Source organism: Trachemys scripta, chromosome 5 (genome assembly GCF_013100865.1).
Source record: "Trachemys scripta elegans isolate TJP31775 chromosome 5, CAS_Tse_1.0, whole genome shotgun sequence".
Lineage (NCBI taxonomy): Eukaryota > Metazoa > Chordata > Testudines > Emydidae > Trachemys > Trachemys scripta.
The window spans coordinates 59416534-59439422 of record NC_048302.1 but is presented as its reverse complement, the minus strand read 5'-3'; the positions used below and the strand labels follow the sequence as shown (position 1 = coordinate 59439422).

The following is a 22889-nucleotide window of genomic DNA, read 5'->3' as shown; positions in this document are numbered from 1 at the left end:
CGAGCGCGCTGCTCTGCAGCACAGTAAGGGGGCCGGGGGCCAGAGAAGCGGCAGGGAGGTTCTGCGGGGGGGGGAGTCAAGAGACAGGGAGCAGGGGGGAGGGTTGGATGGGTCAGGGAGTTCGGGGGGGGCCGTCTGGGGGTTGGGGGTGTAAGGTTTTGGGCAGAGTACAGGGGGGGGGGTCTCAGGAGGGGGCAATTAGGGGATAAGGAACAGGGAGGCTTAGGTAGGGGGTGGGGTTCTGGAGGGCAGTTAGGAGCAGGGGTCCCAGGAGGGGGCAGTCAGGGGACAGGGAGCAGAGGGGTTTAGATGGGTCAGGAGTTCTGGGGGGGGGCTGTCAGGGGATGTGGGTGTGGATAAGGGTTGGGGCAGTCAGGGGACAGGTAGGGGGTAGGATCCTAGGGGGCCAGTTAGGATGTGGGGAAGGTCTCAGGAGGAGGCAGTCAGGGGACAAGAGGCAGGGAGGCTTAGGGAGGGGGTGGAGTCCTGGGGGGCAGTCAGGGGACAAGGAGTGGGGGGGAGGGTTGGGGATTCTGAGGGGGCAGGAAGTGGGAGGGAGTGGAAGGGGCAGGGGCGGGGCTAGGACAGGACGGGGGCGGGGCTAGGGCGGGGCTCCTCCCGTCCTCTTTTTTGATTGTTGAAATATGGTAACCCTACAAAAATCTTCTGTATAGAAAGACTAACCTAAATAATTTACCCAATTGGACTCAGTGCTCAGTCAGGAAGATACCATGAAAGATGCTTAGTTTTGCAATTGTCCATCTGTGGATTTGCGTCTCCAGAGATAACATGCTTGTTAACAGCAAAAATGTTTTAAAATAAATAAATAATATATAGAGGTGAGAAATAACAGATCTAAACCCTATTGTCCCTCTGCAAATTTGTGTACACAGAGTCAATCCCTTACCTCTCTCTAAAAGTGCAAAGTTTCAAGAAGTTCAGTGAATAGAAGATCGTTGGGGACAGAACAGACCTGGACAAGGAGAAGTAGTCTTGAGATAAATGTGAGAAGGGAGGGACAGGCAGTAGAAACAAAAGCAAAACTGTTTGAGCAGCGCATTCCAGAAGTCTTGAGGTCTTTCTGAGTATAGCCTTCATTGATTTGAGATCTACAATACCATACTCTCATTAGAAGGGAAAACCTATAATGGCAGCAGGTCATAAAAGAGACCCAGTTGGGGAATATTTTAATGAAGTTCCTCTACCTGAGAGTAAAATGCAAACAGTGCAACAAAGAAATGCAAGGCCTCACTGCCTAAATGAAACAACGTCATGAGAAGTCAAGTATCAGAGGGGTAGCCGTGTTAGTCTGAATCTGTAAAAAGCAACAGAGGGTCCTGTGGCACCTTTGAGACTAACAGAAGTACTGGGAGCATAAGCTTTCGTGGGTAAGAACCTCACTTCTTCAGATGACTTGCATACTGATTTATACCTGCCTCTGGAGATTTCCATTACTTGCATCTGAAGAAGTGAGGTTCTTACCCACGAAAGCTTATGCTCCCAGTACTTCTGTTAGTCTCAAAGGTGCCACAGGACCCTCTGTTGTCATGAGAAGTGTTCCTTCTCAGGAGGAAGCGGTGTTGAAGATGATGAAAGGAAAATGCAGTATCTTCAGGTTGGTAAACTTTTTTATTTCATACTTCTTTCTTAAGGACTGCCTGTCTTCCTTCTGGACTATTCTTGAATTCTTATGTTTGAGCAAAAAATATAGTTGTTACTCTATGGTATGTTTTGTTAAAAATATTATATGTCTGCTGTGGAAGAAAAAAATCCAGAATATACAATATTGTTGTTTTAGTTAAATAAAACAATGTAAATGTCTGTCTGGTGATGTTCTCCTCCTCATACAGCACAGCAAGAAAATCCTCCAAATATTAATGATTAACCTGTTGAATTGGAGATAGTTCCCCTCTCAATGACTTCATAAATATCTGCTTCAGTTACCTTTGGTAAATGAAATAACCAAACCTTCATTCATTTTCTAATATAGCTGTAAAACCAATCTGAAAAGTTTTCAGAATAAATCACTTTAAACATGTATAGTGTGTACCTTCTAAAAATGAAACCTACATCTATCTCTGAGTTGTGAAGAATATGTATTAAGGTTATAACAACCAACAAGAATGCACTTTTATATAGAAATCCATGATTAAATTGAGTCTTCCTGACTAGTGATTTAAATCAAATCCACCCTGATTCTCAGCTTCAGATAGAGCTCTATCCTTTTGGTCTAGCCAACTTGCCAATGGCACAGGACCCAGGACGAGGTAGGTGGTTGTAAAGCCACCTTTCTATTGCCACAGTCCTCGGTTCTACAAGACAGGTAAGTCAATCCCTCCTGAAGGCAGCTATAGCTCTTCCTGACATGTAACTATTTCTTCTTCCTGGTAAGTCTCCTGTAGCTTATGGTCTAAGTCAGGGGTAGGCAACCCGTGGCACACAAGCTGATTTTCAGTGGCACTCACACTGCCCAGGTCCTGGCCAGTCGTCTGGGGGGGCTCTGCATTTTAATTTAATTTTAAATGAAGCTTCTTAAACATTTTAAAAACCTTATTTATTTTACATACAATAGTTTAGTTATATATTATAGACTTATAGAAAGAGACCTTCTAAAAACGTTAAATGTATTACTGGCACGCGAAATCTTAAATTAGAGTGACTAAATGAAGACTCGGCACACCACTTCTGAAAGGCTGACGACCCCTGGTTTAAATCATTCCTGTGGGCAAAATGTATACCATCTGATGATGAAACTCCTATTGGAGCCCACTTTGTACTCAATTCAAAAGAGAAGACGAAATGGGGAAAAGTATAAAACAGATATAGGGAAAAGATCAAAAATAAGAGATGCATTGTTACAACCTGCATTCATGTGAAGGAACTAAAGCAGAAAAATGGCCCTGGAAGTGTGAAATTGAAGATTTCCTTACTGCTGTGCTTCTGATTTATCACGAGCAACAGTGATACCACCCTAAAGTTATAGATCGGTGAACTGAGAATACAGGAAAGATGATGCACTTGGCCCTCAGGCAGCAAGTACGTAGGCCAGGGATCAGCAACGTTTGGCACGCGGCTCGCCAGGGTAAGCACCTTGGCGGGCCGGGCCAGTTTATTTACCTGCTGACGCGGCAGGTACGGCCGATCGCGGCCTCCACTGGCCGCGGTTCACCATCCCGGGCCAATGGGGGTGGCGGGAAGCAGAGTGGGTGAGGGATGTGCTGGCCACGGCTTCCCGCCGCACCCATTGGCCCAGGACGGCGAACCGCAGCCAGTGGGGGCCGCGATCGGCCGAACCTGCCGCATCAGCAGGTAAATAAACTGGCCCAGCCCGCCAGGATGCTTACCCTGGCGAGCCGCATGCCAAACGTTGCCGACCCCTGACGTAGGCTATTTACACACAGAACAAATTTAAAGTAACCTTCTCTGGTTCAATTCTTAAGAACTAATTAAAAATAATTATTAAACTTACCTAAATGTAGCAATGTAAACTGGGCTGCCAATTCCTTTGCATCTTCTAATGTTGTGCAGAGTTTGTCTGGCATAAAATAACTCTGGGATCCATTTGCAATAGTAGGAATAACTATTTTATATACCAAGAGTACTTTTCCATCCTGACTTGTTGTTGAATATAAATAATATTCCGGTGGTGCCCAATTATTTTTGTTGCAGTAATAATCCAAATGCATTACTGCAGAACTGAAATGATTGGATTTTAAAGAATACATGCTAATTGGAGTAAGCTTTGTCCCTGGAAAAAATGGGTAAGTACACCTTTCAATTTCAGGGGGGCTTGGACTGTGCTGACCATTAAGACGAATTGAAAGATTTGCTGGTTTTCCTAACGATTTTTGATGACCATCTTCCTTGTTAGCAAAAACTAGAATATTTTCAGAATTGGGACTAATTTGACCATTAAGATGCTGTCTCCAAGTGCTTTCTTTGTTTACAGGTTTTGCCAGTGTTACCTCAATACTAGCACCATCAATGCATTTTCCATTCATAATTGACATAGCTGCAACTGCATCCTCTCGGTTGAAAAAATGAACAAAAGCATAGTCTCTCAGTTTCTTTACACGTTCAACTGCTCCTGGCTTAAATTTGTTAAATTCAGCCTTTATTGCATCCTCTGTAGTAGAGATCATTAAGTTTCTTACATACAACACTTTAACCCTCTGCATTGTTTCTTCATCAACTTCTTTCTCTGGGTCTGCCCAGTCTACTTGAATAGTATGTCCCCATAGCTGGAACGTTCCTAGGACAAAGTAGTATTAAATTTAAGTAAAATGTATAATAATGAAAAAAGAAAGCTAAGGGATAAATAATATTCATTAACCATTCCAGGAACCAAAACACTGGAATAAGACTATGTTATTTATAATACTAAATTTGAAACAAGCCACGATGAAATGTTTTATTTGCATTCACTTCGCTAAACAAACATTGCTTGAAAGTAGAGGTCAATAAGAAAAATAAAACTTTGCAAAAAATTCTTCAGCAATGTTCATCTGTTTAAAAATTACTCAGTCTGCTTTTGCTTAAACCACAACCAGTGCCAATTTTGCTAAAGATGATTGCTTTTGTGAAATCTATGTGGTTTCAAGTAGTCAAAAATTTTGCCAGTTGATGATGCAATGTATTTTTAAAATAGTCATATTTGGGGGAGGGGAAGAGATGGGGGAACGACAGGGAAACAAAATACAAAATAATGTGTGTCGATGTTAGAATGAGCCCTGTTAATTTATTTCCCCAATATGCATTAAAACAAATTCACTGAAGATCATAAAGCATGTTATGTTTTTAAAAAGTTCAAATTTGAGTGCCATGCCATTTTTTCCCTTACATTTGTGTTGAGTTGGCCTTATTATTTCTCCTGTTACTTTAAAGAAGCTTATCTAAGCCTTGAAAAGTCAATGCTTCTTGTCTGTGACCAACATAAGACTTTGGGTGAAGTCAATAGGAGTTCTGTCAATCATTTCAATGGGACCAGGATTTCACACATTTTCTTTGCCTTTCTTTCATTTCTCCAACTCTGCTTCCCCTGATCTCTTCACTCCTTTTCCTTCCAACTCTCTCCCTTGCTACTGAACCTTTTGCTTGCTCTCTCTCTCTCTCTCTCTCTCTCTCCCCCTTTCCCAATTCCAGTATCTTCATCCCACAATTTAAAAAAATCCCTGTCCAGGAGAGAACTAAGGATTTGTCAAGTCCCACTGAAATCAACTGAGTAAGATAAAGGTGGTGTAAGCACAGATCTATTTTAAATGTTTTGATTTATAAATTGCACATTTAATATTAAAATTAAAAGCTTACCTGGAATTAGTTTTCTTCTAGCCATAGCAGCAGCTCTGTGAGACTCATATTCTACAAAGGCAAAGCCACGGTTTTTAGTTTTATCAGTAGCACTTGGATAAACAATAACATCAACCACTCCTTCTGTTACTTTCTTCATTTCATCCAAGATTTCTTCTTTCTTTTTCTCTTTTGGAATAGCTCCAATAAATAATCTGCAGTTGTCTAAGCTTACACAGACACCAATAAATTTTCCTGGACGAATTTCATAATTATTAAGGATCCTTATGGCCAGCTGGGCTTCTTCTTTAGTTGTGTACATCACAAAGGCATATCCTCGATTCTCGCCACTAAATTCCATCATCAATCTGAATTCATAAATCTTCCCAGCTCTCTCAAAAACAGGGACTAATTCATCTTCATACATATCACGAGGAATCTTTCCCACAAAAACTTCACAGCCACGAGGTGGGGGAGGACCTTCCCAACCTTAAAAAAATTGTCCAGCAACCAGTAAGTATGAATGCCATAACCACAATGTCTCAAACAATATTTTTTCAGAATTTGTAAGCACATTTCTGATGTAATAATACTGTACAGTGTGTTACAAAGGTTATTATCGTATTGATTTATGTCATATTTTCTTGATTCCCTACAGCTCTGAAAACAAGACAACCCCATTCAGCATTTTCGGTTTGTTTGTTTTTTAAGAACTTTTACTAAGTTCAATAAAGCAATTAGAGGAAATACATTTTACACAAATAATTTTCAAAGGTAAATCCCTAATGCTTTGTCCAAAAAAAGTCAGTTACATTCTACTGTAAGGGCGATGTGTCAAATTTCCAAACTACACATATCTCTGCATAAAATTGATCCAAATCCTTCCCAGACTACAACTGAGATATAGTTATGGCAAAGGTTTCCAGATACATGCTGCTTAAACATACAGAACGTGTTCATCCAAAAGCTAGCTCTTTTCCTGGTGCTGTGTTTATGAATTGCAAGAGTGTCATACTTCATGAAATGACAACTTTAGCTTCTCTTACCTGGCTTTATAAATAGCATCAAATTGATATTAACATTATCTAGAGCACTTTTATGAATGAATGTGACCTGTCAATGACTTATACCATAAATACCCGATTGACTCTTGGGGTGGGGGTATTGTGAGGGGAGACCTTGGGGGGGGGAGGAGCCTGTGGCACTAGCTACCAAGGCGAAGAGCACCAGGGGGGCACCTGCTGCCACTCCTGCCATGGCTGGGGGAGCCCCATGGGGCCAGTAGCTGCCCCGGCCGCCCGGGGATCACTGCCGGGAGTTGCTCAGCTGTGGCTGCTCCCACTGCCCCCAGGACTGCTGCTCAGGCGGTACTCGGGGCCAGCCACATCAGTCACTGCTCAGGCAGTCCCTGGAGCCAGCTGCCTGGGGCCACTAAAGCAGCAGCTGGCTGCGGGGCCATCCAGCAGTGGCCGGTGTGGCTGACCCCAGGGCCACCCGGGGAACAGCCACACCAACTGCTCCGGAAGTAAGTTACAGTGGTTGCAAGAAGTGACTTCCGTGACAAACATGGAGCCTTAATCACAATTAAATCACTTGTGCACGTTCACACAACACTCCTTGTGTCGGTGGAGTGCATCCGCAGTTGGTACTCTAGCGCTGACAGGGCAGTGCACCCTGGGTAATTATCCCATTGTGCAAATCACTTTCTCCTGCTAGGAGTTCTGGATTAGTAGTGGATTACAGTGTATCATGATGCAAGATCACTGCCCCCCATGATGCAGTTTTCTCCATCCCATAATTCCAAGGGCTTCCAACTGCATTTCATGCTGTTTTTCAACTGCCCCTGTAAGCTTTGCACTCATCGCTGTGCTAGGGCCAGTCTTGTGATAAGTGTTATGAATGAACAGAAATTCATGCTGCCTGCCCTGCTGTGTGCTATGGAAAGAAACAATTCAAGGCTGACATTGGCATTCATGGAGCAGCTGCACTTGGTGGACCATTGCTACTGAGCTTGAGAAACAAGCACCAAGTGGTGGGATCAAGTTGTGATGCAGGTATACAATGACACACAATGGCTGCAGAACTTTTGTACGCTCAAAGCCATCTCCTTTGAAGTGTGTGCAGAGCTCAGCCCTGCCCTGCAGCGCAAAGACACCAAAATGAGAGCTGCCCTAATGGTGGAAGAGCAATAGCAATCGCTGTGTGGAAGCTGGTAATTCCAGATTGCTACCACCCAATCACGAATCGGTTTGGACTTGGGAAGGCCACCATAGGGGTTGTCGTGATGCCCGTGTGCAAGGCTATTAATGGCCTCCTGTTATGAAGAACTGTGACTCTGGGCAATGTGCAGGAAATATCAGATAGCTTTATGGCAATAGGATTCCCTAACCTTGGCAGGGCAATTGATAGCTCATGTATTCCAATTTTGGCTCCAGACCATCTTGTGATAGAGTACATCAACAAAAAGCGCTACTTCTCTATGGTATTGCAGGCACTGGTAAATCGCTGGTGTTGTTTCACTAACATCAATACAGGCTGCTTAGAAAAGGTGCATGATGCTGGCCTGTATAGAAAGCTGCATGCAGGAACTTTCTTTCCAGACCAGAAGGTTCCAACAAGGGATGTGGAAATGCCCATAGTGATCCTGGGAAACTCAACTTACCCCTTACACCTGTAGTTCATGAAGCCATAGACTGGAAGCCTTGACAGCAGCAAGCAGCACTGCACCAACAGGCTCAGCAGGTGCATAGTGATGGTAGAATGTGCTTTTGACAGATTAAAGGGTTTCTAGCACTATCTTTTTGGCAGGTTAGACCTCAGTGAGGAAAATATTCCCATGGTGATAGCAACGTGCTGTGCTCTTCGTAACATTTGTGAAGCTAACGAGGAAAAATTTCCCCAGGGGTGGAGCGTTGCAATGGATCACCTGGCAGCTGATTTGGAGCAGCAAGACACCAGGGCTATGAGAGGGGCTCAGTAGGGGGCAATTCAAATCAGGGAGGCTTTGAAGCAGCATTTTGACAATGAGCCCCTGTAATGTGTCTTTCTGTAATGAACTGAGCCAGGCATTGTTTACTTACCCTCTTGAATGATCCATGTAATGATTCCTACCTGAGCATTAATTATCTGCAAACATGGTGATTGCCACAATATTTGAACTTATGTTGCAACCACCCTGTGTAGGTCACAAATAAAGAATCACTGACTTTGTAAGACCCAGTTTTTATGAAACAGCAATACACAGATTAACATTTCTTACAACGGACATGACAGTGAGTAACACTCACTGAAGTGAGGATCTCACAGCTGTATGTAAATCCACCTGTCTTTATGGAACATGTGCCTAGAGGTGGAGTGCAAGAGGTTCCCAGCCCATCGCCGTACATGAGAGAAATGTGGGGGTGGGGGAGAATTTGGGGAGGACAAGGAATGCACATCTCTATGGGCTGTAGAGGGAGTCTTCTGGTACACCTGCCTCAACTCCTTTATCTTATCACAGCACTGCTGTGTCTCCCTTTCATACCCCTCCTCATCCATGCCATGAGCAAGCTGCTGGTAGGCGTCAAAGTTCCTCTGGCTGGATCAGAGCTGCGACTGTACAGCCTCCTCTCCCCCCAGACCCAACAACTGGGGTGTACTCCACACGGGAGCTGTTTGCTGCAGAAAGCCAGCATGGTCAGCTAGGAAGATGTGATGTGAGCTGTCCACACCAAGTAAACTGTAAGTGGAATTTCAAAAATTCCCAAGGCTTTGGGGGGAAGGAGGGAAGGGAGCATGCACATTTATATCTGGCTGCAGAGCAGCTGAGTAGAAACTGCAATGATAGCTATTGTGCAAGGCCTCCTTGAGGCCACTGTGCGCTTGCTTATGTTTCCCTGTGTCTACAGTGACACAGTATCACTAATTTTGTCGCCAAAAGCTCTATGCCACTCGTTGAGATGGATTTATTATTTCAGCGTAGCATGAGTTAAATCGGTAGGGGGAGCATTGTTGTGTGTACACCTCCCCTATTTTGTCAGCAAAACTACATAGTACAGACAAGGCCTAAGTTTGGATTAGATTTTTACATTTCAGCTATGCATTTAATATAATAGTGGTTAACTGTACTGGGAGTGAAAGAAACTCATATTTCATAGCCTAACCCGTAAAAGTTGCTTCTCCATACCTCTTCCACTCCCCCCCTTTCTGTTTTTCAGGTTCCTGGTTCTCCTGGAGCTACTTCTCTTTCCCCACCCCACCTCCCAAAAATCCCACACATTTTTGTTCTCCTTTCCTTTTCTACCTAATGGGGGAGACTGGCTACAACCTTAATTTGAGCTGCCAGAATAGATTTTCGCTACTGAAGTAGACTGTGAGCCCATCCCATCCCCAGAAGCCACAGGGAGAATTCTCTTCCATCTCTTGATGTAAAGTTCCAAAACAATTGCAAAATTCTCCTCTCCAATTTGTGCTGCAAAATTAATGCACATCCCTATGGCACATTCTCCAATTATTCAATATTTCAATTGAAGTTCTGAGAAGAGGATATGCTTCATTATTTTCTAAAATGACTCCTGTTGCTCAACCCTGTGAACATTATGCTGATCTGACTGTGCTATGTCAGGTAATATGTTTGTAGGCCCTCAGGCTGTGCTATTCCATATCTTGCTCGCAGTATGAAACAGAACAAAAGACTTGTCCTTGCCAAAACATGAACATATGGCATATTTTTCACTTTGCTGACATAACAAAATTCTGCATCCTTTGCATATTTAATAATTTGCAGTCTACTGTTTTCTCTCATATTCAAAAACCGCAAGAAAATTGTACCCACTTAGCTCATACCATAATTCTCCAGTTTCACAAGCAGATGCCAAATTAAGTTTCATATACACTTTACGTCGAAGTTTATTTATGCTAACAGGTGCCTTATATTTAAAATTTGAGAACGTTTGAAGAGTATAGGTGAATTTTCCTTTGGAAAATATTAAAAAATTGTATCCTGTCCCATGTCAAATTTTGAATATGCAACTAAAAATCATACAGTGATTCAAATCCATAGCATATTAGTACCACTGTGTGCGCACTAGGATCTTTACACTAATAGCTGTAAGTATTCATACTAGTTTCTATATATCAGTTATTTCAAATTGAATGGAATAACCATTCTGATTCAACTGTTCTTCATTTCAGTCACTCTCAGAACAAAAGAATCTGAATCAATAGTGCCCCAGACTGAAGAACAGTCTTTCCTAACACTGAAGGGAGAAACCAGACAAATCCTTAGTTGGTGTCTGAAAGTACTCATCAAATCCATGTCTCTCTCCTTTAGACAAGCTAAGTCTTCACATGCCCTGATTATCTGGTATCACCGCAGATCTGATATAACGTTATCTTTCACCACTGCATACAAAATATCAGATGTTTTAAAAGTTATAGGATGAATTTTGCAGACCAATTTGAATAGTGATCAACATCCCCTTGTAACATATCCTTCGTCTTTGCACGCTCTTCCACAACTTAGAATGAATGAAGAAAAAAGCTTTGAAAACTAAATTGCATCTACATGTAAAACAAAGAGCAGATTTGAGGATTATGAGATGACAGGCAGCATGGAGAGACAGGAGAAAGAGGAAAGAAATAAAACAGGGGAAAATAAGAAAGAGGCAGGCTTGTGAGCCTCCAGAAGGCGAGTAAGAATTTGCCTAAATTTTACATGAAAGCTTATCAATAATTAAGACACATTACAATAACTTTTGTAAATAATGTTATAGTGATTAAATGTGTACAAATGTAACATTTAGTGGACCAGGTAATCCTCATCTCCAGAAAAGTCCCAGAGATGCAACAGCAGAGATGAAAACTCTACCAGATTGGCTGGGTGAGGTTAGCCTCCAAACAGAATGATCTGATTTGCCTGCTGGATTACCCAAGAACTGCACAGTACATAGGGAATCCACCAGGGTTATCAGCATCCATTTGGAGCCACATCACCAGGGTCTACATAACACTTCATTGTCCCCAAACTTACATAGCATGGAAGTGCACCACTTAAAGCCTTAAGCCTTATTAACATTTATTAACATGTAAGACTTCTCCTCAGAGGACTGATCACAGGACAAGGCAGCTAACACAACTGGCAATCTAACACTGCTACGACTTGCCCCCAAGCAGGGCCCTTTCCTACGTGCAGATAGATGCCTGATTTGGGGACAGAGGAGGCAATACAGATTTCAATCTTCACAAAAAGGGGCAGATACATGTGCATGCTTTGTATTGTCAGGAAATCATAAAGTTAAACAATAATGGATCCTTTGTTAATGTGACTTGATTTTTTTATTGTTACTCTCAATCTACCCAACCAATTAAGTCCTAAATAAAACTCATGTTCCCATCTCTTCTCTTTTAAGAGAGTGAACTGATCTAATTGCCTTTTTCAATACACTCAATATTGCAAAAAAATTCAAGTTATATATACACACTGAATCATTCTTCCACAGCTATTCAAAATTAGTTTAGCTGGGTTTACCAAATACTCAGTGTTTATGCAAAGTGCATTTGGCACTTAATGGTTGCAACTTTAGACCTGTTAATGCCAAGGGGTTAAAGTTGCATTTAAAAAAAAAAAAAAAATCAGCAAAGCCAAACTATACTGCTAGCAGTATCTGTCAGCACCTTCACTGGTCAGTCTAATCTTACATGTCAAAGAATTAATGCAAAATACATACCATAGTCAGAGACTGAAAGCAGCACATCATTTTGCCAAATGCAGTTAGGCTATGTTGTCCTCCGCATTTTTTGTCATTTGACATACTGCTGATGCTGTTTTGGAGAATGGTGTATTTCCAGCATGGTCAGAGTCGGTATTTTTTTTTCCAGACGTTAGCAAAATTTGTATGTGCTACACCAGAGCCTCAAAAACTGTGACCCACGGCTCCCTTGGAGAATCACGGGGGGGAGGGGGGGGGGGGGAAATCCATGGGAGAGCCACAAGCGTATGAGAAATTTTTTTCTTTTTTAGCAGACATGCCCATTTTGGGTTTTCCCCTAAGTAAGAGACTATTAAACTAAGCTTAGAAATCACTGGGGTCTTGTCCTGCTGCTGCTGATACTGTGACTGGAAGCATCTCCATGCCCTCCACTCCTGCAGGGGGCCCTCAGCAAAGACTTTTTGCTGGGGGAAATATTCATCAGAAATCTCTGCTGAAGCAAAGTGCACAGAAAGGCTCCCAGTGCCAGTAACAGCAGCACCACTGCATTAGCGGGTAGGGGGCTGAGGCAGAGACAGGTGAGTTTTATTTTTATAATGGAACAATTTTTACCAAGTGCTAAGCGTACATGTAAGCAAACATTCAACTAAAGACAATTTTAATAAAGTTAAACAGAAAAGGAAGAAAATAGACAATATGGTGATAGTTACATTATGTTTGGGTTTTCAGGTCTGGATACTACTTTGGAAAGTCCACAGCCACAATGTATCATTTGTTTTCAGGCATTAGTAAATGAAAGTACAAGGCCAGGGAAACTACAGCAACATTTAGAAAGCAAACACCTAGAATTTGTAAATCAGAGCTGTGACTTTTTCCTTCGGAAATAAGGAGAACTAAGGAGGCAAAAGAGTAAATGTCTAAATAAGCAATCGTTCCTCAAAAAGCCTTAGAAGCATCTTATGTTGTAACCATGCAAACTGAAAAACATAAACAAGACCCTTCTACCAGCAATAGACATACACAGAATTATGATTGGGAGACAAGAAACCATAACACTGAAAAACATTCCTATGTTAAAAATACCACAATCCATCAACATGCTGATGGATCTTGCAGAAAACATCCAGGACCAGCGGACAGAACAAGTTAAGAACAAGATCCTCAATAAATTCATAGTGGATGAAAGTTTTGAATGGACTGTGCGGGAGGCTGTGCACTGATGGGGCAGCAGCCATGACGGATAGAAGAGCAGGCCTGCAGAATGAGAAAGTGGCACCAGCAACAATTTGGACTCACTACATGATTCACCTCCAAGCTTTGACATTTAAGAAGCTGCAATGTGAAGTATGTGAGGCCCTCAACAGTTACCAAATTTGTTAATTCCAAGCAGCAAACACACATTTTATTATGCTGTGCAAACAGATGGGCTCTGACCACACTCCACTTGTTTCACAGAGAAGTCACATGGGGAAGTATTACAACAGGTCTTTGAATTGAGTGACCAAAAAAAAAAAAAAAAAATCAGAATTTTCCTTCTTGGGAAAACAAACCTCGCAGATTACATGTGTAATGCTGACTTCTTAAATATATTAGCTTACCTAGTGGAAATATTTGATCTACTGAATGCACTGAACCTAATATTTCAAGGAGGAAAGCAAATGTACTAGATATGAAAGGAAACTAGGCAATTCATGAAGCAACTTTGTCTTTGGAAATGTCACATTGAAAAGGGAGTTACCAAGATGTTTCCAGGGTTATCACACTTTTTAACAGAACAGAGTGAAAGTAATCAAAATGCCACTACAGACCAAATATTGACTCATTTGTCTGAGTTGTATTCTTATTTTGATGAATATTTCATAGGCCTGGTCCCCACTAAGCCCCCACTTCAGACTAAGGTACGCAAATTCAGCTACGTTAATAATGTAGCTGAATTCGAAATACCTTAGTCCGAACTTACCGCGGGTCCAGACGCGGCAGGAAGGCTCCCCCGTCGATGCCGCGTACTCCTCTCGGCGAGCTGGAGTACCGGCGTCGACGGCAAGCACTTCCGGGATCGATCCGGGATCGATTTATCGCATCTTAACCAGACGCGATAAATCGATCCCAGAACATCAATTGCCTGCCGCCGGACCCTCCAGTAAGTGAAGACGTAACCATAGATTTGAACATTAATTTTGTTACTGATTGGATTAAAAACAGATTCTCGGTAACACATGACTCCATACCAACCTTAAGTATCACATTGTCAAGTGATCACATGTAGAAGATCACATATTTCAAATATAAAAATCCAGGAATTCTGGATTTCTGTTAATGGACAGTACAAAGAACTCAGTGATGAATCCATGGAAGTGCTGCTCCCAGTTATCTTTGAGTCTAGGTTTTTACCTATGATTTGTGAAAACTAAACACATAAATCATTTAAATCTGGAAAACACTGTGCAACCATGCAGTTCGAAATAGGACCATTCTTCTCATTAAAATCTTCAGTTGTGTCCAAACATGTCAAAAATTCATAATTTTCAAATTATTGTTTTAAAAATCTGGTTTAGATCACATTACATAATTAAACCAACTGAATAGTTAAATAAAGGTCCCAAACCAACCAAACTAGTGGTCCCTCTTGAAGTTAGTGTCCTGAGACAGTAAAAAAAAATTTAAAAAATAAAATGGTATTTAGTTGTGGGGAGCCACCAAATTGTACAGTATCTGTAAGGGAGTTGCTGTACTAAGAAGTTTGGGAACAATGGTACTATACACATTGTTTGACAGACTATACTTAACATCTCTTAATTATAAAACATAGCCTTTGTTCTGTTGAATTATGCTTATTGTATTTAAGAATACATCAGGGGTGACATATTCTACCGAAAAGTGTGGGGGGGGGGGCACAAGGCCCCACCCATTCCATGATCCCACCCCTGCCCAACCTCTTCCCCTGAGGCCCTGGTCCCCGGCCAAACCAGAAGCCAGGCTAGGGAGCCCAGACCCCTCCACCTGCCAGGGGTGGGGGCTCCCCCCACGAGAGCAGTTCCCAGCCTGTCTCCCCACCCAGGGCAGATGGAAGGTCTGCAGCTCCCCACAGCTGCCTACGCAGCTCTTACCCTGACCCAGTTCTGGCTTCCAGCCTGACTGGGGGCAGGGCTTCGGGGGCCAAAGAGCCACAGCCAGGCCATGGTAAGAGCCTCCTGGACAGCTGTGGGAAGCCACGGACCCTCCATGTGCCTTGGCCGGGAGGTCCAGGGGACAGGGACACAGACCGGGGGGTGCTCTCGGGGCTCTCCCACCCTGGGCAGGTGGAGGGTCCATGGCTCCCCACAGCTTCCCATGCTCCCCAGGCTATTCTTACTCAGGCCAAGCTCCAGCTTCTGGCCTGGCGGGGGGGAAGGGAGAGACACTGAGAAGGGGACCAGGCCTGTGGTGGAAAGTGGGTGGGCTATTGCCCCTTGACCGCCCCCCTTCCCTTCACCTCTGGAATACATTTGTAATTTGGTTTCTGAAACAAGCTTCTAAGGCCTAGATCCATGAAGGAACCTATTGCTTCACTCAGCATTGCCACAACTGCCATCCAGGAGAATCCTCAACCCAAAGTTAGGCCCCATGGCTCCCTATACAATGCAAGGGAAGAGTCAGGCACCTGTAAAAGATTCACGGATGCCAGCATACTGAGTGGCAAGCCACTAAGATAGTAGGAAATGCTGAGGAGAAGGGCATGGCTTAAGTCCTGTTCATCAAAAGCTAATTAGGCAATATCAGTGCTAAGGATTCACAGCTGTGAACCCTCTCCTGGAGTTAGGTGCCTAAGCCAGGTAAGCCATTTCTCACAAAATACCAGAGAAAGAAAAAGTGAGAGCAATACCCCCCCACCCCATTATAGCCAAGAGCATAGTGGTTAGGGCACTCACCTGGGAGGTGGGAGACCTGTTTTCAAATCCCCACTCTGCTCAGTTTGGTGCAGGAACTTGAACTTGAGTCTCCCATATCCCAGGAAGTGCTCTAACAGTGGGGGTATGGAATCACCCTGCTCTTGTCTGTCTTTTCTGGTTTCCAGATTGGGCCATAATAAGAGGAAGAACAGCAGCATTAGCTCGAGATACAACTTTAATGTTGTTCCTAACCCAAATCTTACGCACACAAGTCTCCAACTCAAGTGGTGGTTTAAACTCGAGCTAGCTCACCTATGGGGAAGGTGGGGGGCAGTTGAAGGCCAAGTGCTGCTGATGCTTGAACTAGTAATACTATAGCATCTTGGGTCCAGATTTTTAAAGGTATTAGGCGTTACTCAGCTCAACATCACAGTGCCTTTAAAAGTAAGTGCCTCAGCTACTCTGCACTGCTAATACATACAGGCTATGCTGCTCAAATGACGTTTTGCTGCTCTCACTCAGGCTCAGCTAACTCAACAGGCGTTAACTCATGGGTCGATAACTTAAACTAACACTGCAGTGCAGTTAAGCCCAAAGCCACTGAGACTTTCAAAAGTGACCTGCAACTGCTATAGAGCATAAATGCAGTTTCCACTATTGTCTGTAATTTTATCAATAAAATCATTTGTGCTTAATATTCAATTATATTATTCAGCATAAAAACATTTTTTCTTCAAGTCTGAGCAAAATTCATTGAGCTGGTTTTGAATTATCCAAGTAAGAAAAACTGCAGTTTCCCTACTTATTCCAATCAGAAATTCTTTATTCATATAACTTTAAAAGTGTGAAATAGTTCAAAATTTGCCTGTAAATCTCATGGTGACTTAAAAAAATAAAATTTGAGGAAAATTGATTCAAAATTAAAATCATATCTGTTTAAAGTTGACCATGTTGTGCATGCACAGAATTTTAAGTGCATTCTTAAGTGAAGAAATACTTATTAATAGGACTGTAGAATAATCACAGATAACTCATAGGATTAACTCAAAAAATTAACTGTGATTAATCGCAGTTTAAATTGTGCTGTTAAGCAATAGAATACTAATTTAAATTTAGAAGTAGGACTGAGTGGACTTGTAGACTCTGAAGTTTTACATTGTTTTATTTTTGAATGCAGTTATTTTTTGTACATAACTCTACATTTGTAAGTTCAACTTCCATGATAAAGAGATTGCATTACAGTACTTGTATTATGTGAATTGAAAAATACTATATCTTGTTTTTTACAGTGCAAATATTTGTAATCAAAAATAAATATAAAGTGAGCATTGTATGCTTAGTATTCTGTGTTATAACTGAAAGCAATATATTTGAAAAAGTGGAAAATAACCAAAAATATTTAAATAAATGGTATTCTATTATTTTTAACAGTGCAATTAATCACGATGAATTTTTTTAATAGCGCAATTAATTTTTTTAATCGCTTGACAGCCCTAGTTATTAAGTCCAAACCTCCACAGCCCTGCCCTGCCACCATTCTTAAACTAAACATGGATCCCCCCGCCCACCCTTAGAACAAAAAGAGGAACATTCTAAAATAAATAACTCCATTAATGATATGTTAAATTGGGAAATGAAGCATTAAATTCAAGAAGTTATACAAGTTAAGGTATCTTTTTCCAGGTCACCTTAGTTTCACTGCACATATGTGTTAGTATATAGGCCTGTCTCTTAGCTTGGGATAGAATTTTGGGTTTGATTTTTGATATTTTTATATCCTTACTAATATGTGAACAAAGAACAAACACACCGTGTGTTGCTTCTGCCTAACCAGATGGCGTTTATAGCACAATGAGTAGAGATAAGGAAGAGAGTTTAAGCGTTGCTGGGTATGGTGGGAGCTTAATATACGAGTGTACACTTGAAGACTGCCTCGACTCCTATCTCAAGGCAAGGTCAAGAAATCAGTCGGGAAGGGCAAGAGGGGATGGGGCAGGGGAGGGGAGGCATAAGAGAAACTAAAAATCCAGAGAAAAGGTGACCCTGGCCAATACATAGCCTCACTCCTTACCCCTCCCATGGGGATAAAAGGGGTGGTACCGAAGTCCCCAGACTCGTGACCCTCCAAAACAGAACATGACCATAAATTGTAAGGGATGGGACCAGGGGCATGCACTACAGGTATAATCAAGCCTGCCAAGAAGAAGGAGGTGGGGAAAAAGGGGACATGGAAGGCTCTGTGGCATCCAGAACTATGGATATGCTTGCTTGATTAACCCCAATAAACATTGCATTGCCTGCACTTCAGACTTCAGGACTTCTGCTTTCTGTCTGCATGACAAGGACCAAGGGAGGGGCAAAGGGAAAGCCCTTAACACTTATGATGTATTCTCAATTCCCTGTTTTCTTTGCTAAATGTCAATTTCAATGGTTTAACTGGGAAAAAAGTAAAGGCAGAACTTGGCCTGGTATTTTTATAATTTCAAACAAATGCTCACCTGGTGGAGGACCACCAAATTTTCTTTGTCCATTTTCTTGAACCATGCTGTAGCCAGTCTTTTCCATCAAAGCTAGTAAGGCAGCCTCATTCTGAGTACCAGTTCGGATTTTGCCACATCCATTTGTTACATCTGTACTTTCGTCATGCATATTTGCAATATCTTCAACAAAACATTAAGATAAAATTTCATAATACAGAATTCTAAACTTATCCACATACAATAGCTACTAAAAGCCAGAAAAGTAACAGCATAAGTTATTTCAACTTTACCTCATGAAATTCTTCCCTTGCAGGAGTAAGCTTTTTTGTTCTAAACTAGCAAGTTATCATCTATATATTTTCTTGCAAATATGGTCTCATTTATTACAATAAAATTACACATGAGAATACAGTACACATAAGCATTAATAATCTGTAGGATATAGCCTGAAAGTTCTGTTTTATGTGGTTTACTCGCCAATGGAGTGTCACATGGTGGCCAAGTGCAGCGCTTTCTGCCAGTTTCCTTTAGTGTCATTAATAAGTTCACCAAAGCTTTATGTAGGGAACAATGCCCCTTCTGAGGGGTCTAGTTTAACAACCTAAAACCCAATGAAAATATAAGTAAGACTTCACCCCAGGATCTTAGAGTCAAGTATCAGTTTATCCATTCCCACTTGGGTCCATCATTGCCCTCCAGCAGGGTTCTCAGCTCAGTACCTTTCCTGGAGTCAGGACTCCTGCCACGATGCAGAGCCAGATGTCTGCAGAGATCTATTCACTGCAGCTCTTCCATGGGGCAGCATGTAGTTCCTGACAGGCTGAGCTTCCTGCTACTGTTTGGGAGTTTCCTATCCCTCAGAGAACAGCTTTCAGGCCCTTGCTCCATTTACAAATCCCCACAAATCCCCATGAAATAAGGACCCTTATCTTTTTAGTAATACCATCCTGGATTGCAAACAGCCTTACTTATATTCTTCATTAAAAGCGACCTAGTTCACAACTAGGTGGTGTTTCAGGGGCCTGGAAACTTGTAAGAGGGCCAGAGGGTGCAGTGTAAGAGGCAACAGTGAGGCAAGGTCAAACTGGAATCAGGACAGCCTCTGTTAAACCTCAGGATGCATTTTGCTGCTTCTGAACATTAATTACCACTCACTTTCTTCAAACATAGCCTATTTTGTAGCTCTCAACAAGACTTTTAAAAAATTTGAAAAAAGTGGGGTTAGTAATTCTATCATCATAAATATTTCAAGTCAGCATGTCATAGTACAACCTTAACTCAGTTTAGAAGGATTTAAACTAGAATACTTCAGAGTTTCCCCATAATATTTAAAACATGCTCAATTCCAACTGGTCTTTAAAGAAAAGTTCAACTTGAATTTAACAATCAATTTTAAAAACACTCAAATGATTTTTTTAAATTTCTATTAACAAACTAAGTTTGCTAATTTCACTACTATAATTTTAATGTCAGCAATGTTTAAAATGAGCAAACCAGTTCTGAAGCAGGGACAGACACTGTGCTTGCACAAGTGAACAAACATAAAAAACAAAATGCGTACATGCTTAATATACAATCTTAAAATACTAACAAACGAAAGTCAAAAGAAAATCATTTTTCTATGCAAATGTCCTACTCCTCATACAGAGCTATTAGATAGATTAAGTTAATTAGATGAATATTTATTATCCCTCAAAATTTTAGGAAAAGCATTTTGTATGAAAAAATTTTCTAGGAACAGTATTTTCTTTAAATAAAAATAAAAAATAATTGAAAGAGAATTACTTCAAAACCCACTAACATTAAGGGCCTGATTTCCAAAGCAGCCACCACTTGGAAACCTTGTATGTATACATTTTTCAAGCAGCAAAACATTGCATGGTGCATGGGCACATGTTAGGCTAACACCTACACAGTCAGGTAAGCTATTTTGCCTTTGTTCATTGAAATTAACATACACATCTGGAGGTATAAGTGTTTGAAAAAAGTATCCATAGAAAGAAGGCTGCTATTTGAACATAAGAACTTAAATACATATCACACATAAATAGACCAATGAATTAAAATGTCTTTAGTTATTATTTTATTACTATTTATTATTGCTCACCCCACCCTCTTTGCCATTCTTTTGCATTAAAATGGAGATTAAGTCGGGCATGAGGGAAAAGAAAGTGGAATAATTCTGCCTGGTAATTCCTGGATAGTGATGATGATAGTGGTGAGTGTGGCACAACTGCAGCTTGCCACACTAGCTGTTAGGGCTGATCTATGCTGAAAATTTACATTAGCATAGCTCTGTCTTTAGGGGTCCACACCCCTGACACATTTATGCCAGCCTAACCCCCAGTGTGGACAGTGCCAGGTTTACCAAAGAATTCTTCCATCAATTTAGCCACCGAACCACCTCCCAGGGAGGTAGCTTATTTACAACAAAGGGAAAACCCCACTGTAGAACTGGCAAGTGACTGCACTGAGGAGCTGTAGCTGTTTAAGCGTAGACATAGCCTGGGTTACTTTTACCGTGGTTGGCAGCATGCAGGCCACGCATGCCCAGAAGGAACAGCAGTCACTCAGCAGACCCCGACTTGGCAGACACACGTCTCACTGTTGATAGGACACCACACGGGACAAATGGATTTGCCTCTGCTGCATCCAGTCCAATCAAGCTGGCAGGAAGGGGGTGGGAATATCTGTGGAAACATCAAGACCTAGGTAGCAGGGAAAGGACATGTTATATTTGATGCAGGGGGAGGGGCTGGCTTGCAGGGCACAGGGAGCTGTGGGATTGGGGTGGCTGTACACAGCGCTGGAGGCTGTGAGAAAGGGACAGGGGAGGCGGACAAAGGCCTGGGTGTGGGGCAGAGGTGGCGTGGGAGTAGGTCCCAGGAAGAGAAGGGTGGCAGGGGAGAGGCTCCCTGGGTCTCTTGGTGCTGCCTTGGAGTCACTGAAACAAGAGTCACAGAGGCGCTTTTTCATCCAGAGCCAGAGGCGTCAAATCTGAGGGTGCTCTGGAGCTGGAGCACTCACGGAAAAAGTATAGTGGGTGCCCAGCACCCACGGGAAAGCCCCGCCTATCAGCTTCTCCCTCCCACCCACCACGGATCAGTTGTTCGGCGGCGGGCAGGAGACACTGGAAGGGAGGGGAGGGAAAGGGCAGGGCAGGAAGAGGCAGGGTAGAGGTGGAGCCTTAGGGGAAGGGGTGGTTGGGGGCGGGGTCTGGAGCCGAGCGGGAATCGAGAACCCCGGGGAAATGAGAAAGTCAGCGCCTGTGTCCAGAGCCCCCCACCCGCTTCCCCCCACGGGGCTTCTGGGGCCGCACCCGCGCTGGCCTGTCAGCCGCCGCCCATCCCAGCGGCGCGGCAGAGACTTCAGGCTGAAGATACCCGGCCCCACCCGCCGAGGTGGAACCGTTACACAGAACGTTGAACAGCCCCCCTCCCGGGAGACCCTTACCGCCAACGGCGACTCCCGGGACTGGGGAAGGGGCAATGGCAGCGCGAGCGCCTCACCTGCCACCGCCCTTCTCACGCGCGTGGTATTCGGCGCCACCACGACGACCGACTTTCCCACTCTTCGGCGCGTGGCACTGTCTGACGCCCCAGCGGCACCAATCAGCAGCCGTCCGAGTGGGCACCTGACAAAATTGACGGGCGCCAGCGACCAATCAGAACGTGTCGAGAGTCGAGTAGGGCGGGGAAAGCTTTTAAAAACCCTTGGAGGTTGAGGGAGGGTGTGCGACCAATTAAAAGGAGGGTATGAAGGAACCAATGAGAGAGGTGCTACCATGTGAGTGCGGCGTTGAAGGAGAAGGGTGGGGGTGTGAAGTGGGCTTGGGAGGGCTTCTTACCCTGATGCTGACAAAGCTTATAGCAATGTTGGAGTCCCACTGTTCCATGTGAATCCCAGCCTGCTAGGGTACAGCGTGTTCATCCCTAGGGCTGCAAATCCACTGTTCCCTCTGCTCCTGCAAATACAGCCAAACTGAGGGAAAACCTCCGCAATTCGCGATTTTTGCTCCGCTTAGTGTGATTTCAGTTTTACTAACGTATTGCAAAAAAGCGGGGGTGGGGCACGATGGAGTGTCTGAGGAATGTTGAGCTTTTCTGAAAGTCACACCATTGCTGAGTGAAAATGTAAAGACTAAGATATGTTTTCACCTGTTTTGATTTGAAAGTCCAATCTTAAACAGCCCTGCAAAAAGGTAGCACATATAGCAGGTGCAAAGTTACCTGAAACAAAATTGCAGAAACATTCACAAAAAAATTCAGTTTTATACAAACCCATTGATACCAGTTAATAACCACCACAATTACAAAATAGGTACATAGTAAGAGAAATTTAAAATTATTTTATCTCTCCATTAAATTAAATAATGGAGCTAGGCATCTCTTAAATGCCACAGCAATGTTGTGGCAATTGGAGGCCACATATTTTTTACACAACACTCAGAACCCCAACAAAATTCCTCAGGGGTCAGAGCATGGCTGCAGAACCATACCCATGTCATATACATTTGATGGGCATCCATCAGCTGCACCAGAAGTCTGTAAAGTTTGTTGGTTGTG

General features: G+C 42.8%; 1 protein-coding gene across 3 annotated transcripts in view; it reads right to left on the bottom strand.

The window, feature by feature from the left end:
- The window catches only part of RBM46 (RNA binding motif protein 46), a 46308-nt gene extending 24414 nt beyond the window's left edge, over positions 1-21894 (bottom strand). For 2 of the 3 annotated variants that reach the window (XM_034770791.1, XM_034770789.1), the window contains exons 1-5: positions 21834-21894; positions 20845-21014; positions 18343-18504; positions 5308-5775; positions 3470-4252 (exon numbers count right to left, since the gene is read on the bottom strand). In XM_034770791.1, coding sequence (XP_034626682.1) covers positions 3470-4252; positions 5308-5775; positions 18343-18504; positions 20845-20872 — 1441 coding nt within the window. In that variant the 5' untranslated portion in view covers positions 20873-21014; positions 21834-21894. Of the gene's footprint in view, positions 1-3469; positions 4253-5307; positions 5776-18342; positions 18505-20844; positions 21027-21833 lie in introns of those variants that run through there. The other variant, XM_034770790.1, reaches the window with a different exon arrangement.
- Between the last annotated feature and the right edge of the window lie 995 nt (positions 21895-22889).